The 23,245-nt window shown below is 39.9% G+C and overlaps 1 protein-coding gene across 1 annotated transcript in view; it reads left to right on the forward strand.

The window, feature by feature from the left end:
• The window catches only part of PLS1 (plastin 1), a 51,856-nt gene that overhangs the window by 18,556 nt on the left and 10,055 nt on the right, over nucleotides 1-23,245 (forward strand). Inside the window, exons 2-11 of the mRNA XM_081862476.1 lie at nucleotides 1,138-1,241; nucleotides 2,665-2,828; nucleotides 5,046-5,175; nucleotides 6,285-6,417; nucleotides 8,898-8,979; nucleotides 10,618-10,783; nucleotides 10,927-11,069; nucleotides 11,581-11,676; nucleotides 12,607-12,802; nucleotides 22,198-22,276. Of these exons, the coding sequence (XP_081718602.1) occupies nucleotides 1,172-1,241; nucleotides 2,665-2,828; nucleotides 5,046-5,175; nucleotides 6,285-6,417; nucleotides 8,898-8,979; nucleotides 10,618-10,783; nucleotides 10,927-11,069; nucleotides 11,581-11,676; nucleotides 12,607-12,802; nucleotides 22,198-22,276 (1,259 nt within the window). The 5' untranslated portion in view covers nucleotides 1,138-1,171. The remainder of the gene's footprint in view (nucleotides 1-1,137; nucleotides 1,242-2,664; nucleotides 2,829-5,045; nucleotides 5,176-6,284; nucleotides 6,418-8,897; nucleotides 8,980-10,617; nucleotides 10,784-10,926; nucleotides 11,070-11,580; nucleotides 11,677-12,606; nucleotides 12,803-22,197; nucleotides 22,277-23,245) is intronic.

Genomic DNA, 23,245 nt, shown 5'->3' on the forward strand with positions numbered 1-23,245 from the left:
TAAAGGACCCCTGGACAGTTGAAGTCCAGTCAAAGGCGATTATGGGGTGTGGTGCTCATCTCGCTTTCAGGCCGAGGGAGCTGGCATTTGTCCACAGACAGCTTTCCGGGTCATGTGGCCAGCATGCCTAAACTGCTTCTGGTGCAGTGGAGCACTGTGATGGAAGCCACAGCGCATGGAAATGCCATTTACCTTCCCGCCACAGCGGTACCTATTTATCTACCTGCACTGGTGTGCTTTCAAACTACTAGGTTGGCAGGAGCTGGGACAGAGCAATGGAAGCTCACTCCATTGCAAGGATTCGAACCACCGACCTTCTGATCAGCAAACCCAAGAGGTTCAGTGGTCTAGACCACAGCACCACCCCTTCTCATAGTAACCCTGGGATAGGCTTGGTTGAGTCAGTGAGTATCCTAAGGTGCAACTGTGAACATTATGGCTATTCACGGGTGTGAGCCCAGGCTCCCAAGCCAAAGTCCAACGTGCTGATCGCTGTGTGGCCCTTTGCCAACTTACTGTTCTGTAACTCAGCTGCAATTTAGTGCTGCTCTGAGGAGTGGTGTAATATATCTTGGATCAGCACAGTTGCTGCATTTTTCAGGAAGCTGCCTTATGTTGAGTCAGACCACTGATCTATCTAGCATATTATTGTCTACGCTAACTGGCAGAGCGTCTCTAGGGCTTCAGGTAGGGAACATTCCTGGTCCTACCTGGACATGCTGGAGACTGAATCTGGGGCCTTCTGCATGCAAGGCAGAAGCTGTACCACTGAGCCATGACCCTTCCCTGTTTTTTTGGACTGTCTGTGGGGTCATGGCTATAGGAGCTGTCATGATGAGCTCCTGCACTGCTAAATTGCCACTACACCACTGCGTCTGTCATCATTCAGGAGACATTCATTGGGCCAGCTGTTGTTACTGATAAAGTTGTATCTGCATGGTGAGAACTATGGGAATAAAGCATGTACTGTCCCTGGTTTGGTAGTGGTGTCTAGGTACTCAAAATAGCATAGGTTGGAAATACTAATTGATATAATATTAATTACAGAATACTTTTACTGCACAGTTCCATTGCTCAGTTGCTTGTGTCTTTCTATCTAGAGTACGCTTTGTTACATGCGTTGTTGATTATCCTTAGGAATAAAGAACTGAAAACAACTGGAAATCAAGAGATGGAGAATAACATAACAACCATTTCTCGTGAGGAACTGGAGGAACTAAAAGAAGCATTCAGTAAAATAGGTATGTGTGCAGAGCTTTTGCAGGCCCTTTGAGCTGTCCTGTTCTGGGATGGCCAAACAGATTGCCATTTAAAGAAGCATGCCATAGTCCCCCCTGAGTGTTTCATAGGCTGTCTCTGTCCCTTTGGTTTAAAGACATTTGAATGCGCTAGCTACACATGCCAAAGGGGAGGGGAAGAAATATCCTCTCTTTCTTAAAAAAAGGGGGGGGGACTGATTTTGAATGCATAACATTGCATTTTTTTAAAATATGTCAATTTGGATTAGGTTCTCATTTCTCCAATGGAAGGACAGCTTCCATCAGTGGAAGGGAACCTTCAGATCCAACTCAATTCACTGCTTTTTCTTGCGAATAATAATCTTGATTATATCCAGCTTCACTTCAAAGACCACAGTTCCCATCAATATTTATAATAGAATGTAAACTAATATTTTGAAGCAATTGAAGGTCTATGGATTAATCTTTTAGGATTCCCTTACTTCCTCACACTGCTCTTCATTTATAGCTCAAGAGAACTGTACTTTGTGATACTTGCTTATTTTGTAGAGGCTACTGTTAATAAATAACTCTACAGCTAAAGGTTATGATAATTTTGTCACTTGAAAAAAAGAAAAATCAATAGCATGCTTAACTGAGGCTATAAATTGTTGCTCTTCTCCTTTGTACACCTTTAGGGCTCAGCTTTCTGAAATGGTTTCAGAAAGCTTTTGGCTTCTTTAGGTTCCCTTTAGTCTTTATCCACAAGGCTTGCAGACAACAAGCATGCTGTGTTCTTTTTTTAAATAGCCTCTGAAAAATTATACTTCAGTGAAAATGGAGCTTTTAGAATTGGAATAAGGCAACATAAGGTACCCAGAAAGAGTATAACATTCATTGCTTTACAAAAACAGTCAGTTGTCCATTGTCAATATAGGAAGGCATGAGTATCTCAAGATAGGTAGTCTTCTGGCAGGAGTGAGGAAGCTGACAGCAACTTTGGATTTTTTCCCCATTTTTAGTTGACTGTTGAAAAGGGGCTGCCATTCTCTTTAGTAGGCACTCAGCCACCTGAGTTTGCTGTCAGTCTGGAATGAAAACAGGGTCACCCAAAAATAAGGTAGTGGCTCCTATAAGTTCCAGAAGCCTGAGATCCATTCTATTCACAGCCTTTTTTTTTTAGATTTGAGATACAAGTTTTCCAATATACCTGACTTGTGCAAAACAACAGGTTGAAAAAAAAAAATATATCATGTATGTTGCGCCCAGGGGAGAGCATTCCACGACCAGGAAGCCATTGCGGAAAAGGCCTGTTCTCATGTTGCCACCTTCTGCAGCTCCCCTTGGGGGAGGCACACAACAAAGGGCCTTGAATGATGAATGCAGGTTTTGGGTAGGTTCATGTGAGGAGAAGTGATTCCTCAGGTATGATATTTTATCTTTACAGATATTGATAACAGTGGCTATGTCAGTGATTACGAACTTCAGGATCTTTTCAAAGAAGCAAGCCTTCCCTTGCCTGGCTATAAAGTCCGGGAAATTGTAGAAAAAATTATAGCAGTGGCTGATAACAACAAGGATGGCAAAATCAACTTCGAAGAATTTGTATCAGTAAGTCAACCACTTTCTCAGGCTTTGTTGTTTACCCATAGTAAACTAGTTTAGTACTGTTGGTTATAAATGAAGCATGAGGCCATTACTAAACTGTGCTTTTAGAAGCATATTGGGTTACATACTGTAGCTTTGCTTTACACAACACACCTTTATGTACTGTATCAGCACACCAGGAATGTGAGCAGTAAAAGAATGGATTTGCCTGCCACATTAGTTGAGGAATGGCTGTAGGGTTCCTGATTCCATAACGTTCACTGGTATTCATCAATGATGTTGGGTTTGGAAGAAAGAGCTTGTGACCAGACGCACGCAGAATAACAATTTAAAGGTTTATAGTTTTGAGAATAAATGGAAGATCCTTCTTTATCAAATGTATCGGCTAAAATAGACCTTTTTTTCAGTGAAAGCCCATGCCACAATAAATGTCTTGATCCTCAACCTGGTGGAAGAATATTTTACTGCTTTTGCTACAGCAAACTGAGCAATCCTATACAAGAAGCACTGCTGGCAGGGTGTGTGTGTGTGTGTGTGTGTGTGTGTAGGAGAGAGAGAGAGAGAGAGAGAAAGGATGCAATAGCTGCCATATCTTACATGCACCTAGCTCCGAAGATAAAGAAGAGATCTATTGATGGTTATTAGCCATGAATGCTATGCTCTGCCTCCACAGTTAGAAGCAGGAACTGGAAAGCAGTTACTGGAAACCAGAGTGCTGGTGGGGTGTGTATTGGTCTGTTACGTTGGTGGCATATATGGCGTGCAAAGGGAATAGAGGGGCTTCCACCATCTACAGCCCCTCAGGCAGCGTATTTCTAGTATTGGATTACTCCTTAAGGCTGCAGGTTTGTACAGTGGTACCTCGGGTTAAGTACTTAATTCGTTCCGGAGGTCCGTACTTAACCTGAAACTGTTCTTAACCTTAAGCACCACTTTAGCTAATGGGGCCTCCTGATGCCGCCACGCCGCTGGAGCACAATTTCTGTTCTCATCCTGAAGCAAAGTTCTTAACCTGAAGCACTATTTCTGGGTTAGCGGAGTCTGTAACCTGAAGCGTATGTAACCTGAGGTACCATTGTACACACTTACATAGAAATAAGCTGTATTGAGGCCTGTGGAACTTAACTCTGAGTAGACATGAATAAGAGTATCACTTGTGTTGCTGCTCTTTTTTTATTAATAAACTACCTGGTTGGTTCTGGATGCTAGCCATTTAACAGATGTGTTATAAGAGCCCAGGACTAACACAGAAACATTTATCAACCAGGTAATATTTTCAGACTTCATAAAAGCGGTGCAGAGCATTTTTGTTTTTACAAGGTGACAGCTAACCTGTGCTGTTTTTTTTTTAAAAGTATTTAAAAGCACTTTGAAAGTAGTGCATTTTAAAGATTAATGATGCAGGAGTGATGTAGCCTATTAAAAGATGGAACTTTTCAAAGTGTCTCATCGGAAGATAGGGAGGGCTTGCATAATTGAACGGGATGATGGGTGAATATACCATATAGACTGCAATTAGCAATCTCCAGTAATGTCTGAAAGGAAAAAGAGCTTAATGGTTACATAGTTGATTGGCTATTATGCAGCTTCAGCTTCTATTATGCAGCTTTAGCTGATAACGATAATGTAAAATTATCCTAAACATATTTGCATCATTTAAGAAAAAAATCAAAGTGCTTCTTTAGCATAATCTGAAATCACAGTATCTTTGCATGCACTTTTGAGAGAGAGAGAAGAAATTGGTGTTATATTTTGCACTAGTGATATATTTCCTTATTCTATAGAGTCCCTTCCAGGAAGATGTACACTTGCCCACTTCTTTCTATTTCACCCCGCTTAGTTATTTCCTCCCTCTCCTTTCTCTTATTTTCTTCCCTTTTCCTACATTGCTGATTTGACATTACAGCTTTATTAAAACATACTGTGGTTGGGTTAAGTAGTTATTTGGACTAGTTGGAAAAGGATTGGAAGGTGGAAGGAGTGTGAGAGAAATTAAGTTCTGTTTGCATTTAAATATGAACTTGCCTAATTAGAAATTTCCAGAGCAATATGCAACTTTATACGCAGTTATCCTTCAAAATTCATAATTCTCTGAATTTTTCAATGCAGTCCCCTAGCCTCTGTACATAGGTAAGCGCTTTCCTCGGGTAGCTCTTGTGCATCATATTTTCTGTTGTTGAGTCTGGCATGTAGAAACTGTTCCTCTCTGTTTTGTTCCAGGTTATTCAGGAACTGAAAAGTAAAGATATTAGCAAATCCTTCCGGAAATCCATAAACAAGAAAAAGGGAATTACTGCAATTGGAGGAACATCACCAATTTCTAGCGAGGGGACCCAACACTCTTATTCAGGTAAATAACCTGTCATTTGTTCAAATAAAAAAATCCTGTAGAAGTAAAGGTAGCATTTATATTGAATAGTAGAAAATGGCTGAAGCGCTGATACAGTGGTGCCCCGCAAGACGAACGCCTCGCAAGATGGAAAACCCGCTAGATGAAAGGGTTTTACGTTTTGGAGGCGCTTCGCAAAATGAATTTCCCTATGGGCTTGCTTCGCAAGACGAAAATGTCTTGCAAGTTCCTGCGGGTTTTTTTTCCTTTCCCCCCCTTTTTCTAAGCCGTTAAGCTGCTTATCAGCTGATCCACTAAGCCGATAAACCGCTAAAAGCCGCTAAGCCGCTAATCCGCTAAGCCGTCAATGGGCTTGCTTCGCAAGACGAAAAAACCGCTAGACGAAGAGACTCGCAGAATGGATTAATTTCATCTGACCTGCTGGATTTTCTCAATAATTCTTACTGCGCTCTCTGGAGAATCTGATATGTATGCCAGAGCAAATATTAAAACAAAAATTAAATCACTACATGCTAAAGTTCACTTTCCAGAGTAACATTATAGTTAATTTAAAAGTATTCTCTGGATACACGTATTCCTTGGTGCATAAGGCTATTCGGACCATGATAAATTCTACATCAGGGATAGGCAACAAGATGTCCTTTAGATGTTGTTGGGTTCAAGCTGTCATCAGCACCAGCCAAAATGGCCAGCATTCTGTGGTCATTTGACGTTGAATGCATCAATTGAGGTTTTTAAGCTATTTTTTTTAATGAAATTTGTTCAAATCTACACTTCCAGCATGGGCCATAAGACGCCCTGATTTTCCTGGACATTTAAGCATTTTCCGCCTGCATGCTCCTTACGAGGGCCGAATACTGGCTATGGCTGGGAAATTCTGGACGTATGGCAACCCTGTGATAGACTGGAGAAGCTGTATATGAGAAATATTACAACTTCCTAACCACTCGTTCAGAAGTGGGACAATCTGCCCAAGAATTGTGCTATAGAATCTCTTTCCTCAAGTCTTGGACTGGATGGACCATTGAGTCCCTTTCAGTTTCAGTTTGTGATTATGTTTTGTAATTGTCCTGGTTTTTAGATTAAGATTTTTCTCTTTCTTTTTCCAGAGGAGGAAAAGGTTGCTTTTGTTAACTGGATAAACAAGGCTCTTCACGATGACCCAGACTGTAAGCACCTTCTCCCTATGGATCCAACAGATGATAGCCTTTTTAAGTCACTTGCTGATGGCATCCTCCTTTGGTATGTTTAGCATTACGTTGGTTTTTTTTAAAAAAAAAAGATCACAAAAAACCAAGCTGACTGGTGAGTTTTCATGTTGAAACACATGAAGCATGATCCAGTTAAGCATGATGAGAACTCGCTGATTTTCAGTGAGACAGCTAAGTGCATTCTTATTTCTCTCGATGAAATGAATAGGAATTCAAGCCTGTGTTGCCTTCATTTTGAAGCTTCTGCACTGCCCCACATACTCCTTAATAGAATATAAAAGGTGGGAGCTGCAGCAAAATGTTACAGGCTAAAAAGAATGCCCCTGTTTAGGGTTGCAATCACCTGTTTCCTCCAGGCAGGGCACCTGATGCTTCCCTTTCTCCCAATTTCTCTCTCCCTCCCTGTCCTCCGGACAACAGACAGTGCATTCCGTGGTCCTTATTGGACTGTGTTTTGTTTTTGTTTTGCTTCCTCATGCTTTCTTTCTTCTTATTATTCCTTTTTGTATTTCTACAAGCCTCGGGGTTCCCCTGAACATGCTATTATACCCTTCTTGTTTCTTAGAAGGCTTGTTTTTTTGTTATATAGCTGTTGGCACTCACTGCATGAGTGGTGGTTTCATAAACACAAGAAGAGGCAATTATAAATAATTGCTGTTAGCTGGTATCAGTCTCTTTTGTATCTACATATAAATGACAGTGGCCTTGTTCGTATGTAGCAGTAAGTCATGACCAAGAAAGAAAGAAACCATGAAGTGGCTGACTTAGGGCTAATTGTTTTTAACTTATAGACTATTGTAGGTAAGCAGTGTATAGCTTGTTCAAATAAATAAGCTTGCATTCATGGTTTATTTCTCTCCTATCATGAGCAGTGAGTCAGCCATGCATTTTGTTCACATAATGTTTACGAAAACATAATATGCAAACACTCCGTGGTGATGTGTTCCATAGTGTCTGCTGGTCTCAGATTTTCCATTGAGACAATCAGGTAGATTGCATTTATTCAGCAAAAAAGCTCAAATTGCAAGCTGATGTTTCATGCATTGGTTCCTTAGTACTGTTTTGTGTTTTTGCTTTTTCTGGTGCTTTCAATTTCATTAACCTACATTTTTCAAGATGGAGTGAATATATTTTTAATGACTTGATTGTTGCTTTTTATTTGTAAGCGACTTGGATCTGCTCCTTTGTGAAAAGGGAAAGCAGGGTATAATTTTTAGAAACAACAATATAAATATATTTTACTGATTGAAGAAATGCAAACCTTCTTTTCTAGCAATATATATACACACACACACACCGGTATATATTATTATTATTATTATTATTATTATTATTATTATTATTATTATTATTATTAGATATTGTCAGGGAACTGCCATTGGAGCTCCAAGTGGTGGAGGGGCTCCAGGATGCTGGGAGACCCTCGGATGCTGAGGAGGGAACCAGCAGGGGGAGAGGGGGAGTTTCAGCAGAAACAGAGTCGGAGGAACGGCTCCGAGACGCTTCCAGTGAGAACAGCGGGGAGAGCTCAGGACCTCCCCTTGGGACGCCCACTTTGCGCAGGAAGCTGTCACGTAGAGAATCTAGGCGTAGAGTTTCTGTCAAAGAACTCTTATGTTGGAAGAAATTCCGGAAACGCCCACTGACGGATTCTGCCAGCGATTAAGGCAGCCATGCACCGATGGTTGCGCGGAGAGGGACAGTTTTAAAACTAATTACTAAACTCTAAGAGTGCAAGTGCCTACACACAAGTAGCCCCATAGTTCATCACATATATATATATATGTATGTATGTATAAAATAATAATAAAAATAACCTGGAGGAGCATCAAACATGCAGTTCCCCAACTTGAAGTCTGAATTGGCATGGGCTACAAAGAATTGTAATACCACATGCCATTTCTGCACATTTTAAGTGGCTTTGAAGTTGCTTCAAGTGTGTGAAGGAGGAACACCCACAGCCTGATATTTCACCCCATCTGTAGCTTGCCTTGTTCTATACTAAAAAGTGATTGCTGTTAGGTGGCAACCTTTCTGTCCTAGGTTTCAAAGAAGTCAGGTGAAAGTATTGTAGTTATCAGAGTATGTTAGTCATTAATTGATTCTACAGTCAATGAGCATTAAACATAAAAGCGTGATGTAAACTCTAAGTGAATAACTTTCTGCTTTCTGTATGCTATGAAAGTGCCATAAGAATCCCAAGGATGTTCCCAGACACTGAGTAGCCTAATCTTCATTATATACAATCCATTGTGCAGTTGCCCAAACTCTACAGAGAGTCATATATGGCTTCACTATTAATATTCCATTTTCCTACTTCCTTATAGTCCGACAGTTTCCAGTAGTAGATTTTATGCTATTGATGTTATGCTATAGATTTGGTATGCCAGTTTGGTATGCCAAAATCCTTTTTAATTGTTAAAGTAGCTGAAGGCTAAAATTGTCCTTTCCATGAGACTGATAATAATTTTTCAGAAAGTTGTAATTAAATATTTCCCTTTTCTTCCCCAGCAAAATGATTAACTTATCCCAACCAGATACAATTGATGAAAGAGCTATTAATAAGAAGAAGCTTACTCCATTCACTATATCTGTGAGTACAGCACAACCCTAACCTAAGTATTTCAAATCTACCTCAGAAGGACTGCTTGAAAGTACTTTGCAAAATAAAAAATGAGAACAGTGCATTATTGTGGTACAGTAGAACCTCGGTTATTGAACGTAATCCATTCCGGAAGACGGTTCGACTTCCGAAACATTTAACAACTGAGGCGTGGCTTCCCATTGGTTGCAAGAGCTTCTTGCACTCAGCGGAAGCCACGTCACACGTTCAAGTTCCAAAAAACATTCAAAAACAGAACCGAAATGTTTGACAACTGAGGCTTTTAGGAACTGAGGTTCTACTGTCGTTTAAATTTCCAGTTCTTTTATTTTCATTTGTTGTTGTAGCCCTATTACTACCACTTCCCGAAAACAAAGACATGTGAACCTCTGATTATAGATAGCTTCTGGGAACATTTCTACATATATATTTTTTGTTGCAAAGCCATTGTGAATTTGTGCCACGTGGTATGACCTTGTATTGCTCCAATAAGCAGTTTTGTTACATGGATACTACATTTACAGAGCAAAGCATGTCTAATTTCTATATTGCTATAGAAATAATTTGGAAACCCTAGAGTACATGTTCTCTGGGGTCTTCTGACAATGGCCCTTTTAATGACTAATAAGGTAAAAGTAGCAATAACAGATAGTGCCTGTGCTCCATCTGGTTTAGTGACCAGGATAGGCATTTCAGAAGATAATACTGGAATAGTTATTCAGACACCATTGATTTCCATCATTTAAGTTACCTTAATAACTTTCTAAAAAGCTTAATGACTTTCTAAAAAGACTTTCTAAAAAGCTAAAAAGCAGAGACATCACCTTTCCAACAAAGGTCCGTATAGTTAAAGCTCTGGTTTTCCCAGTAGTGATGTATGGAAGTGAGAGCTGGACCATAAAGAAGACTGATCGCCGAAGAATTGATGCTTTTGAATTATGGTGCTGGAGGAGACTCTTGAGAGTCCCATGGACTGCAAGAAGATCAAACCTAGCCATTCTGAAGGAAATCAGCCCTGAGTGCTCACTGAAGGACAGATTGTGAAGCTGAGGCTCCAATACTTTGGCCACCTCATGAGAAGAGAAGACTCCCTGGAAAAGACCCTGATGTTGGGAAAGATGGAGGGCACAAGGAGAAGGGAACGACGGAGGACGAGATGGTTGGATAGTTTTCTCGAAGCTACCAGCATGAGTTTGACCAAACTGCGGGAGGCAGTGGAAGACAGGAGTTCCTGGCGTGCTCTGGTCCATGGGGTCACGAAGAGTCGGACACGACTAAACGACTAAACAACAACAATAAATGACTTTCTGAAAAACTCATACAAATCTTTGCTAAAAACCCCATCAGCGTCAGTGCAAAGTAGTACTAAGTCACGTTCCCATCAGCGCAAGGATTTCTGCTTGCACAATTGGAACTTCTCTGGGCACCCCCTAAATCTGATCTAGGGGTTTCTCCAATCTTCCAGAGCAGATTTGAGGTGTGTGCAAGCAGAATTACTTGCATGGATGGGACATGTTACTTTGATACCACCCATCCTTTGTTTGCCTCACTACCATTTTATTATACTTGTATGTTTTTGCATTTGTAGTTATTGTCAACATCAAAATGCATTTTTATTTTTCCTTTTAGGAAAACCTAGATCTTGCACTAAATTCTGCATCAGCTATTGGCTGTACAGTAGTCAATATTGGATCACAAGATCTAAAAGACGGGAAGCCACATTTGGTATTAGGACTGTTGTGGCAAATCATTAAAGTTGGGCTTTTTGCTGATATAGAAATCTCCAGAAATGACGGTAATAATATATAAAGTCTGAAATACATGATAAAGCATGCATTTTTGTCTGATTTGTGTCTAAAGTTTGAGAAATATATGTGAAATCTTAAATGAATTTAAAAAGTAAAAAAGTAAACCAGCTTTCCTGAAAACTTTTTGCAGCTCTTATTGGTTTGCTAAGTGATGGGGAAGAATTAGAACAATTAATGAAACTGTCTCCAGAAGAACTCCTGCTACGTTGGGTTAACTACCATCTGGATAATGCTGGATGGAAGAGAATAAGCAACTTTAGTCAAGACATTAAGGTATAGCTTGATCTCTCAAATAAAAGCAAAACAATTTTGAATCAGAACCTTTCAACTGGAACTAGCCAAGACTATAAAAGAAATATTTTTATAGCTGCATTTTAATCAAAATTAGAGAGATACTGTTTAGGCCTATCACAGCATTGCCATTCACCCTTGTTCTTCTCTGCTTTCTGCAAGAGTTTCAAGTAGCTATCTGTTGAATTATTATTATTATTATTATTAATTATTATTATTATTATAATTATTATTATTATTTATTATTTACACCCCGCCCATCTGGCTGGGTTTCCCCAGTCACTCTGGGTGGCTCCCAACAGAAAATAATACTACTTTTTTTGCTTCTCCTGTTCCTTTCTGGTGCAGGAAGAACTAAATTAATCTTATTTTCTTATTGAGTTTATATGAGAGGCTAAAACATACTATTGCAGCTGATGTCAATATGACTCTCCTTTTCTCAGTATCTGCCAGTCAGGACTTTTGTTCAGGTTTTTTCAATTGTTCGTTTCAGGACTCAAGGGCCTACTACCATTTGCTGAATCAAATTGCACCAAAAGGAAGCAACAATGGAGAAACGGCTATTGTTATTGATCTTTCAGGCCTCAATGTAAGTGGGGTGTGTGTGTGTGTGTGTGTGTGTGTGCAGAATGTCATTGTACCAAGCAGCTGCAAACCATTTTGAATTACAAGCACAGATCAACAGAGTGCACAAAACTCGTAGAGCATCTGTAATGGATCTTGTGTATAGCTGGCTAAGGTCTGGACTTTTGGAACTTTAAGTTGATATTGCTTTTAAAATGAGGCATCTACTAAATTGACCTGAGCCATAACTCTGTTGACAGCGTTTTGTAATTGTTCAGGTGATTTTATTAAAAAACCAGAAGTTTCCAAAAGAGAAAAACTTAGGTTTTTGTATGCTTCCAATGTTTCCAATAAGGTGTAATTTCACACTTTTCTTTCTGAACCTTGCACTGCGCTTTGATTCAGACCTGCCCAACAAGTTGTCTGCCCACCAGGTTGAATGCCATGCAGCAGTCATGTATTGTTGTGTACCAAGATATTGACAAACCTACTGGTTTTGCTAAGTGGCCAACATTGTAAAAATGGGCAGCTGCTAAGCTTCTGGCAGGTTTCAATACATTGTTCGTGGGCTACGTTTAAGCCTGGCAGATTCACTAGGTCAACATTTGCCAACCCTTGTACATTCTAGCTTTTTTGGACTGGCTCCAGCCAGCGTGGCAGTAATGACTGGGACTGATGGAAGTTGTAGTCCAAAATATCTGGACGGTGTACCTGGTTGGCTTAGGTTGTAATAAGCTGTTAGCCAAGCTTTTTCTGTGCAGTGAAATGTCCTGGGAAAAAAAAAAAAGATTCTCAAATAAAATAAGTTTCTAAACAATTTCCTGGTCTGCAACTGGATCTAGAATTTTAATTTATGTTCAGTACAATCTTATATTAAGATGTAGATATTTTGTATAAAATGTCAAAATTAGTATTTTTTGAAGTGTGAGGTTTACTTTTTATATTGTTTTTCAAGGAAAAAAATGACCTGAGGAGGGCCGAATACATGCTTCAACAGGCAGACAAACTGGGCTGCAAACAGTTTGTGACTCCTGCTGATGTGGTTGCAGGCAATCCTAAACTTAACATGGCCTTCGTTGCAAATCTCTTTAATACGTACCCTGCCCTGCAGAAGCCCGAAAGCTCTTCTTATGATGTCAATTTACTGGAAGGTGAGCTAATGTAACAAACACTGATAGTGACATTAGAGAATGATGAATAATGCTCAATTATTTCATACTGAGATGTTCAGAATTTCCTTGATATTTTCTCTTCCAAAATGTTTTCACAGAAAATTCAACGCACCTGTTAACTCCTATTGAATTATCTACTCCAGTGATAGGGCAGCTGTATAAATGCAGTCCATAGGTAAAATACATAAAAATGGGTATAAGATGATCTGTGGTGCAACAGATGCCACTTCAGAATAGTCTTTTCAACAGTGGCTAGCGTGATGCTTTTGGAAAGTGTGCATGCAGGGCCTGTAGGCCGCAACGTACGCCAGCTGTTACTCAACTAGCAACTTTTATTCAGAGGCCTCTAAACCTGAAGGCCCCATTCATTTATAATGCAAGTAGCATGGGATAGATATGTCCTCTGTAAATTTATCTGTTTCAAAGCCATCCTAAGGCCCTACCCAGATGATTAGCGATTGTGTGAATGGCTGTTTTTCCGTTGAAGACAAGAGAGCCTTGCTATGGGTGGGAAGGAGCCTTTAAGTCCCTTTGCGCCTTGCTGTGTTCTCAGCTAGATTTCTCTCTCTTTCTCTCATTCACTTGCACTTAGACTCACACTCCCAGCTTGTAGCAGGTGAGGGGGCAAAGCCTGAAGCCCAATACTCTCAATGCCAGGTTTCCATCTGGATTGAGTCCCGCACCTGGAGTTTCCTTTTAAAAAGACATTCATCCACACAATTGCTAATCATGTTAATAGCATCTTGCGTAGTCTGGCCTTGAGCCAGGCACCACCATCACCTCTTCTGGCAGCAAATTCCATAAGTTAATTGTGCATTGCGTGAAGTGATTTCTTTCTTTTTTTCTTTTTTGTCCTGAAGCTCTTGCCTGCCCTTTAGAAAGAACTTATCCTTTAATAAACCGACTGTGGCTGATCATTCAGCATTGTGCTCTGGCCAACTTTTGAGAAAAACATGGCACAACTGCCCAGTACTAATTGAACTGTTACTGGGTGGGTTGCCTGCCCACCCTCCCTCCCTGCATGACAGGAATACAGAGCACAGATGCTAAAAGTGAGGGCCTAAATAGATATGGTATTAAATGTGTCTTTGCATTTAATATGCACTTTTTATGCTAAGGGCAGGGGAGATTACAACAGGTAGGGAGAGGAGATTTTGCACTATCCTCTTCTGTTGTAGTCCTAATAAATATTGCTTTTTAGTTGGTGGTGGTGACTGCATTGGGAGGAAATATTTCCTTACTTCAAAACCAGGTTATTAAGCCACTTTTTGAAACGGGTTTAACAGTTCTGAAGCTGTTAATCAGAGTATCCTGGTTTGGACAAAATGAGAAAGTTTAGTTAATAGTAGACTTCCTGGGTGGTTTGCCGGATTGTGCAATGAAAGGAGCAAAGAGGCTCTTTCCTATCTCGGTTTATTAAACCAAGCTATGATCATCCAAATGTGGTCATTATCTACTCCTTCTAAGTAATACAGTAGTTATCCTTCTACAGATTATGCCATCTACACAAATGTAGTTTATCTAAAGCAAAGCATCATTTTTTCTAGCTTCAGGGCCAAATTAAAGTTGATATTCAGAGAACCACAATTGTTCCTACTTTTTTGCTTGTTGTTTATGTTCAAAGCAGTTGTCAGGGTGGGTCCAGGGGAGAAGCAGCACTGTGAAGGGGGGTGTCTAATTCTTATCCCCCCTTTTGGGGTCTAAATTGCTGCCCTGAAGCTATTTGAACAACGGGGGGAAACGTGTTTGGTGCCTGTAGGTTCTCCCCAACATGGCAAATAGCAGCTTCAAGAACAATTTAGAACAGTGTGGTATGTAAATATAATCCACTGATACATATTTCTTTATGAATTCTGGTGGAAGGATGTTCCTGCATATGCTCAGTAAGAGAGTTGAAGCAAGGAGCAGCCAACATTGTCAACAGTTAGCCTATAGCACTGCATGCAGTTTGGATGATGGCTGGCTGTCTCCTCTCTAATAAAGCCCCAAACGCTTAAGAACTTTAACCTCTGAGTTTCAGTTTCTTCACTGGGGAAAATTGAGCTCACAAGTGATGTGCTTTTTAAAGAACAGGCTAGAAAGGTATCACCTTCTGATTTTGAAGATTTGTGACAACACTTGTGCCACTGGGTGTGATAAAGGAAGCCTGCAGCTTATATGCCTCACCAGTGCTGCTGCAGCATAAGAAATGGACTCATTAGAATGGTGGTGGACTGCAGAGAACTCAACAGCATGACTTGAGAAGACGCTTACCCACTGCCTCAGATGGAAGAAACATTTGCTTTGTGGGCAAAAGTGCTTTTCTCAAAGGCAGATATTATCAGATCTCAGTTGGGCAAAGTGATAGCTTTCACCATACCATTTGGAATTGGCTTGGCAGTTGACAAACACTCCTGCTACCATTTAGAGAGTTATGCCAAGTGTCATACGTGGCATGCATTTCACTGAGACAGTAGCATTCTTGGATAATTTGATTTTTTTTCAGCCACTTGTGAGTAAAGAAGTGTGAAAGTTCTGAAATGTTGATTGAAGTTAGCACTTTCAAACAGTAAACGGTTTCAAACGTTTATAAAATATTTGGGACATGTTACTTCTAAGAATGGATTCCACCCAGATAAAAAGAAAACATATGATATCACAGCATGGCCAGTACAAATTATTAAAGAATTGCACAGCTTTTTTTGTTTGATTTACTGGATACTGCCAGGGGTTTGTAGACCAATATTCCATTTTTGCAAGACCTTTCAATTGCTTTCTTGCTGGAGATGGAAAGGGGAAGAAATGGAATGGAGGACAAATACTTGAAGATAAATGGAATGAAAATTTTCAAGATGCTTTAGAAACTTTAAAACTGAGTCTCACTTTTGCACCAGTTCTTGGGTTTGCTGATGGAAAACTTCCATATACTCTTCATTCTGATGCATGACACACTGAACTAGGAGCTGCCCTCTGACAGGTACAGACCAGAAAACCTCAACTCATTGTTTATGCTAGTAGAAGACTGACTTCTACTGAATGCAGCTATCCAGTTCATAAATTAGAATTTATTGCCTTTATGTGGGCTATTTGTGATCAATTTCTTTGTTTTTTAAATATGGTGCAGAATTTAGAGTGATGACAAATAATAGTCTCATGACATGTGAAGACTGCAAAACTGGATGCAGGTGGGTGGCAGCTTTGTCACTGTACAACTTCAATATTGCCTATAAATCAGAAACGGCAAGTATGAGCCAAGAAAGCCACACTAAGGGCCACTAAATGACAATGAAAATGTAAAACAATAGTGTGTTGCTAGGCAGAGCCCAATAAAGTATTTTAACTGAGAAGACTGTCTGGAATAATGAAATTCGTAAAGCAATAATGCAAACTCATGAAGAGCTGATAGGCTCTCAGACAGATAATTTTCATGAAGAAGCAGTAACATCTAGAAAAACAAGGTTAGTAAAACAAGAATGTGGTATACCACCATCATTTGGGAATCCATATACTTGGCCTGAAAAACTTGATCCCTCCAATTCTAGACCTGTAAATTGGAGGAGCTACAGGGAAGTGACAAATATATTGCCTATGTGATTCATTTCCTGGAAACTGGGTGTAAAACTACTTTAGAGGAAGAAAAAGGAGAAGAGTATGAGACAAGACTACATCTACATGAGTAGCCAATTTTTTTTGTTTCTCTAGGAGTCCTACACAGGAAAGTACAGTTGAGGGGAGAGACAATTTAACAGCTGGTAGTTTCTTACACTCATCATGCTAGAGCACCAGAGGGAATTCATGATTAAATAGGCCACAATGGATTTGAAAGAACTGTAGAACTGGCTTGGGACCATTTTTACTAGCCTGGGGTCACTAGAGTGTAGAGGAGAAATGTCAGACCTGTGAGCATTCTAGTAAAAGAAAGGCCAACGAAGCAAAAAACAGCATAGCTGGTACAAATCCAGACTTTTTCTCTGCTAGGCTTCATTCAAATAGACAACTTAACTTTGGAGCCAGATTGTGCAGGAATAAGGAATGTATTAGTGGCAAAATGATCAGTTAATGCCCCAAACAGCTGCTAACGTATTGTAGAATATCTTCATCAGTCCCTGTGGGTTTCCTAGAAGAAGCCATAGTGATTAAGGTGCTACTTTTGCATCAGAGTTGGGTCAAATCTCAGGAGTAAAGTCACAACTTCCTATTACCCAAGTGGATATCCAGTGAAAAGGTGCAGTCATTACCTGAATGAACATGTTGGGAACACTAGAGGACCTGAAAAGTGTTAAGCGGAGACCATCTTTATTGCCTATTGATTTGTGTTTTGGAGTTAAAGAAAAAGGACAAGGTGTGGTGATGGATCAACAGTACGTGAAAGATTTAAGATGAAGACTGTGATACACTTATTATCTTGCTGCCAAACAAGCTGCAAAAAATTAATTGACTAATAACCACTTTGCATCCCATATGTCATTTCTGGAAGCTGGTACCCTTAGTCTTAGGTGAAAATAAAAGCTTCCTGATCAGCGGGAACCAGTGGTGCATATAATAGTGGAACAATAAGAGGGAGACCTACCTGTTTACAGAGTACAAGCAGAAACTGTAGAAATGTGGTTTCATTACTGGTTATAAATTTGCAGCTAGTATGCACATGGAGTCAAGTCCAGGTAGCAGTAGAATTAACTGATGAAGCAGCAATTCAAACAGAGGATGAGGAAGAACCACAGACTGAACAAGCAAATTTCCACCACTCCTTTCATTGGAATTCTCTGGCCTCCCTAGCAGGAGCAACCAGCATTATGGGCAGTTAGGCTATATTATCTCAGTACAGCTAGGATGCCTGGCTACCTCATCTCTACAAAGCCCTAAAATCTTAAGAGCAGATTAGTAGTGAGGTCTTTAAGATGAGTTGTGAAGTTCTCCAAAACTATAACTACCTTGCCTGCTTATATTCTTTTTCTGTTACAAAGGGCCTACGAGTTTTGTTTTCCACATTGGGCTATGACACTTGCAGCCATTTAAAGAAGACTGCTGTTGGAGTTGAGACAAGTGAACAGCAACCATTTCCCCTCTCTTGTCACTAAAACCAAGCAAGTGGTACTGATAATGACCAGGTGGAAAGGGTCTGTGGTAACGGCCTGAAAAACGGCACTTGGGAGGACAGTGCTCAGTTTTATAGCTTTGCGTTATTTATGTACATTATATATTTTAACAGAGAATATTGTTATTGTTTGATGTTCAAATATTATAATCTTGTCTCTGTATGAGTCCTTTGTTGTGAGTCCCTCAAGAGACCCTGAATGGCAAAATTGTTAAAACACCTTTTCCCCAATATGATTCAAGCTTCTCTGTCTGCTTTGAACTAAAAGAAGAAGAAAGTGTTTGTGTAAGATCTGATCACTGTTCTTCCAGCATTTCATCCAGTTTTATCCTCATTGCCTGCATTTTGTAGTGGGTTTTTGTGTGTGTCAAATATTGCTATTTGAATGGTGAGCACATCCATTTCTTTATAGTTATTTCTGAGGTGAGCTTTCATAATTTGACCATTTATAATTTTCCCATTTTTCTTCATGAAATGCAGATTTGACTCCTCCTAATGTAGGTACTGTATTTAGTATTTTTCTTTAGCCTGTAAATGTATTTATCTTGAGATGATTGATTTCATTCCCTTCCTGCTATGACTGCTCCCCCCCCCCAATTATCCTCCTGCACTGGTCATATAACCTATTTTTCTTTTTAATATGCCGTTACAATTGAGAGAAAAATATTAATTCATTCATATATAAATGCAAGGTTGAAGGCTGTTTTCATACATAACAGGGCTGTTTTAGGAGCTGTGACTTGGAGTCTCACAAATAAGGACTGAAGGAGAGTCAAGACTTTAGACACACAAATAGGGACAGTTTCATCCTCTGGAACAATACAGTGTCTCTTCTTTCTCTCAGCTGGCTCGAATTCTAATTTCATGAATACTCTTTTAGAAATACAGTAAAATGATACAGATTTGAGTTCCTCTGGTCCAGAGCTATACTCTGATTATGTCTTTATGTCCTATGTAAATGCCATCGTCTTCCAAGGCATTAGGATTCTACTGCAACTTCTCTCTGTTGTTAAACACACACACACACACACACACACACACACACACACACTCAATCTTTTTCCACCAGGCATTTAATGATATAGAAGTGTGACGTTACTGGTATTTGCATTGAGAAGGAGCAGTTGTAGCAGTGCTATATTTTATATTGTTTTATTATTTTAGAGATTGCTTTATCTTGTTTGTAACCCACCTTGTCATCACACGGTGATGAAGGGCATGATAAAAAGACAACAAATACAACTGTGAATAGGACCAATTGACTGAAGGGAAAATAGTCTGCCTTACTGGTGGCGAGACTGTTTAGCATCCAGTAGTGTTTCTCCCCCACTGCTTAGACACTGGGGCCTTTCATGCATCAAGCTATTGCTCTAGTGTTTTAGATTTTGTATTGGTGATGGATAAACAAGGATTTTTGCTGTCACAGAGAAACAAGAGCTGGCAATTATGCCCGAAGATTCTTATTTCTGTTGCCACAGAAAGATTGTGGGATGTTTTGTTACTGACTAGCCTTTTGATAAATTAAATTGTACCTAGCATTGTGCCACTGAGAGAGGGGAGAGAGAGAGAGAGAGAGAGAGAGAGAGAGAGAGAGAGAGAGAGAGAGAGAGGTGTGCCATATTGTTCAGTGACTCATGCCCTCTCTTCTTTATTCTATTGGCATAATGCTACTGCATAATATTTTAGTCACACAAAGAGAAGTGCCATAGGGCATGTTGGCTATGGTGCTCCAGCTCAGTTTTTGTTTTCTATTATTTGTCCCTTCCATTACATAAAATTCAGTCTGTGTCTCCAGAAGGTATATTCTGAACAATGAAAAGGAAGTGGGGGGGGGGAGGTAATGGAAAGCTGGCCAGTTTTCAAAAAGGTGAAAAGCTTAAGAATTCTTAGGTTCCTTTTTAATGAATAATCCTGTTTAGAGTGGCATATTAAATATAGTGTGCTATTCTTAGTTCCTCGGTTCCTTTTAACCAGAAGTACGTTCTTTCAACTTGCACGCTATTGCTGCTATTGGTCTAGAGTGGATTTTTCTGGCATTTTTCAGCATGCAGTTTTTAAATTCTTACTTTGAGTGAAGTTCTACATATTTCCTTTCTTATGCTTTCAGCAATAAGCTTTCCTGGAAGCGTTTGTTAGTTGTCTGTGAAATGTTCAAAATACATTTGAGTTAGAGATTTTTTAAAAAAATATATATCAAGCATATCGACACAGCTCATTTTAATCATTGATCCCAAAATACATTGTAGTCCAAATTTTAAAATCACAAGGTTTTTTCAATTAAGTAAGCATGTGTAGAAAATGTAATGTTTCTCAATTTGAGCAGAAACAGCCTTGAGGAAAAGAATTGTATAAGGTTGCCACATAAGGCAATTTTTATTTTTTGGCTCACTGTTCACAACGTGAAATTGGTTAAAATATGTTGAAATTAGGAAGAATTGTTTAAATATTTAATTTCTACACATCACATATTGAATTAGGCTGCAATCCTTTACCTACTTACCTTGGAAAAGTCCCATTGAACTCAGTGGGACTTAGATAAGTAGCCATGTGTAGGATGCCACTGTGTTTTTTTTTAAAAAAAGTAATAATTAAGATTATATACAGTGGCATAGTATAATATTTATATAGGCTGGTTCCTAATGAGCACGAATGAAAGAGAAGGGCAGAGTAATACAGAATAAAGAGGAAAATAGTTGCTATGTCTACACACGTAGCAAAATGTGATAAGAATACAGAAAAGATAGAATTGGCTGTAGTAGTATTTTAGGGGAATGCACTAGTTATGAATGTTCACCCTTGTAAAAACATCACTCTGCAATAAAAACTGCACATCAGTGAGACAGATTGTTGACCAGATCATTCCCTATAATACTAGTTTTATATCTTCAGGGAGTTCTTCATATAGGGATCCCTTGCCTGCAGTTTGAAGTGGTACGTTCTGTGTTTTCGCACCTTGGGTCTCAACCATCTCATTCCATCCTGATTCTAAATAGATGCAGGTCACAGATAGCCCCATTGAGAAATACTAAGCTGCATACATGTCATACATCTAAAGCACATGACTTTCCCCAAAGCATTCTGGGAACTGTACTTTGTTGAGGGTGCAGAGAATTGTAACTTGGAACGGGGTGGGTGGGTGTGTGAAACAACAATGCCCAGGATTCTTTCTGGAAAGTCATGTGCTTTAAATTGGTTTTAAATGTATGGTGCATACGCAGCCAAAATCGGACGCTTTTGATCAAAACAGTAAGGACAGTTTAATTCTGCGGAAATCAAACATCACCTAATTTCATCTACAGCAGAATTCCCAAAGTTAATCTGCCCTAAATGTATGCCATATAAACAGAGTTATAACTTTAACATGAAAATGGTATTGATCAACTTACATGCATAATATTGTAGCAATGTCAGTGTGGCATAGTGAATTAAGTAGAGGTCTTGGACTTGGAAGACCAAGGTTCAAATGCCCCCTCAGTCTGCTCCCTCAGTGTACTCCCTCAGTGTACTCATTAGGCAGCATTGCATTAGGTAGCCTGTATCTCTGCTACAGACGCGGGGTGGCGCTGTGGGTTAAACCACAGAGCCCACGGCTTGCTGATCAGAAGGTCGGCGGTTCAAATCCCCGTGACGGGGTGAGCTCCTGTTGCTCTGTCCCTGCTCCTGCCAACCTAGTAGTTCAAAAGCATGTCAAAGTGCAAGTAGATAAATAGGTACCGCTCTGGCGGGAAGGTAAATGGCGTTTCCATGCGCTGCTCTGGTTCACCAGAAGCGGCTTAGTCATGCTGGCCACATGACCCGGAAGCTGTACGCCGGCTCCCTCAGCCAATAAAGCGAGATGAGCACTGCAACCCCGGAGTCATCCACGACTGGATCTAACAGTCAGGGGTCCCTTTACCTTTTATCTCTGCTAAACTCAAATTACACTTGCAGAGTAGGAAATACTGTTTCCCCCTATATACTTTCCAAAGTTCTGTGGACTAGTGTTGGTATACAAATATGTTAAGTACTTTTAATTTGGTTTTATGATTTTAAGTTCTTGCACTCCTCACCAACTACATCTCTCAAACAGTAGACGTTTTCCCTCTTTGGTAGTACTGCCCACCCAGACCTACTATTTTTTAATAGAAAGAGGAAATACCTCTTCTGCTTTGTGATGCCTGTTCCATTTGTACCCAGAGCTTTTAAAAGCCAGATCAGAAGAGATTATTTCTCAGGAAAAGATACATTGCTTTTATATTCTTTCAGAGTAATGGCACATATAAAATGTGTTATCTAAGAAATTTTGTGCCCTTTGCTATAGGAGAAAGTAAGGAAGAAAGAACATTCCGAAACTGGATGAATTCTTTGGGTGTAACTCCTTACATTAACCATTTGTACAGGTAATATTTTTATTCTTGACTCTGGCCATTTAACTGATCCATGGTGTAACCCTCACTGGAAAATATTGTAATTGATAGGACTTAGTTTTGCTTGGATCAGTGATAACACAGTACTGTTTTTCTGATCATTAGAGATGATAGGCTGGTATAGCTCAGTTGGTGGAGCCTTAGACTCTTAATCTCAGAGTTGTGGGTTTGAGCCTTACAAAAGATTCCTGCATTGTAGGGGATTAGACTAGATGACCCCCCTGGTCCCTTCCAACTCTGCAGTTCTATGATTCTATTATTTCTATGATTCAGAACTGGGACTGCCAGATTCAGAACGGGACTGCCTCTTCTGGTATGCCCCGTGGAGGACCTTAAGGTCCATAAATAGCAACACTCTAGAGGTCCCAGGCCCTAAGGAAGTCAGATTAGCCTCAACCAGGGCCAGGGCCTTTTCGACACTGGCTCTGGCCTGGTGGAACGCTCTGTCTCATGAGACCAGTGCCCTGCGGGATCTGATATCTTTCCGTAGGGCCTGTAAGACAGTTGTTCCGCCTGGCCTTTGGCTTGGAATCAGCCTGATCCCCTCCACCTCTTTCCTATTCCTTATGTGATGGAACCCCTATTTGGGGACTTCCCTGGCTTTTTTCTGGCCTATGTAGGACCAGTCTGGATAGCTGGCCTTGGTGAAGATTTGACGTTTTCTCCCCGCAAACAGTTTTTGATCTGGGCTTCCACTGAAATGAGGCTTCATTTTAAGTTGTATTTTAATCCTCTTTTTAAGTTGTATTTTAATCAATTGTTTTTATACCTGATGTTAGCCGCCCTGAGCCCAGTCTTGGTTGAGGAGGGCAGGGTATAAATAATTTTTTTTATTATATATAGAGAGATATATAGATATAGATATATATTTTCTCAGTGACTGTGATAGTGAGTAAATAAGTAAGTAAATAATTTAGGAGGAAAAGAGAGGAGTACCAAGCA

Source organism: Podarcis erhardii, assembly GCF_964252035.2.
Source record: "Podarcis erhardii genome assembly, chromosome: 5".
NCBI classification, from domain to species: domain Eukaryota; kingdom Metazoa; phylum Chordata; class Lepidosauria; order Squamata; family Lacertidae; genus Podarcis; species Podarcis erhardii.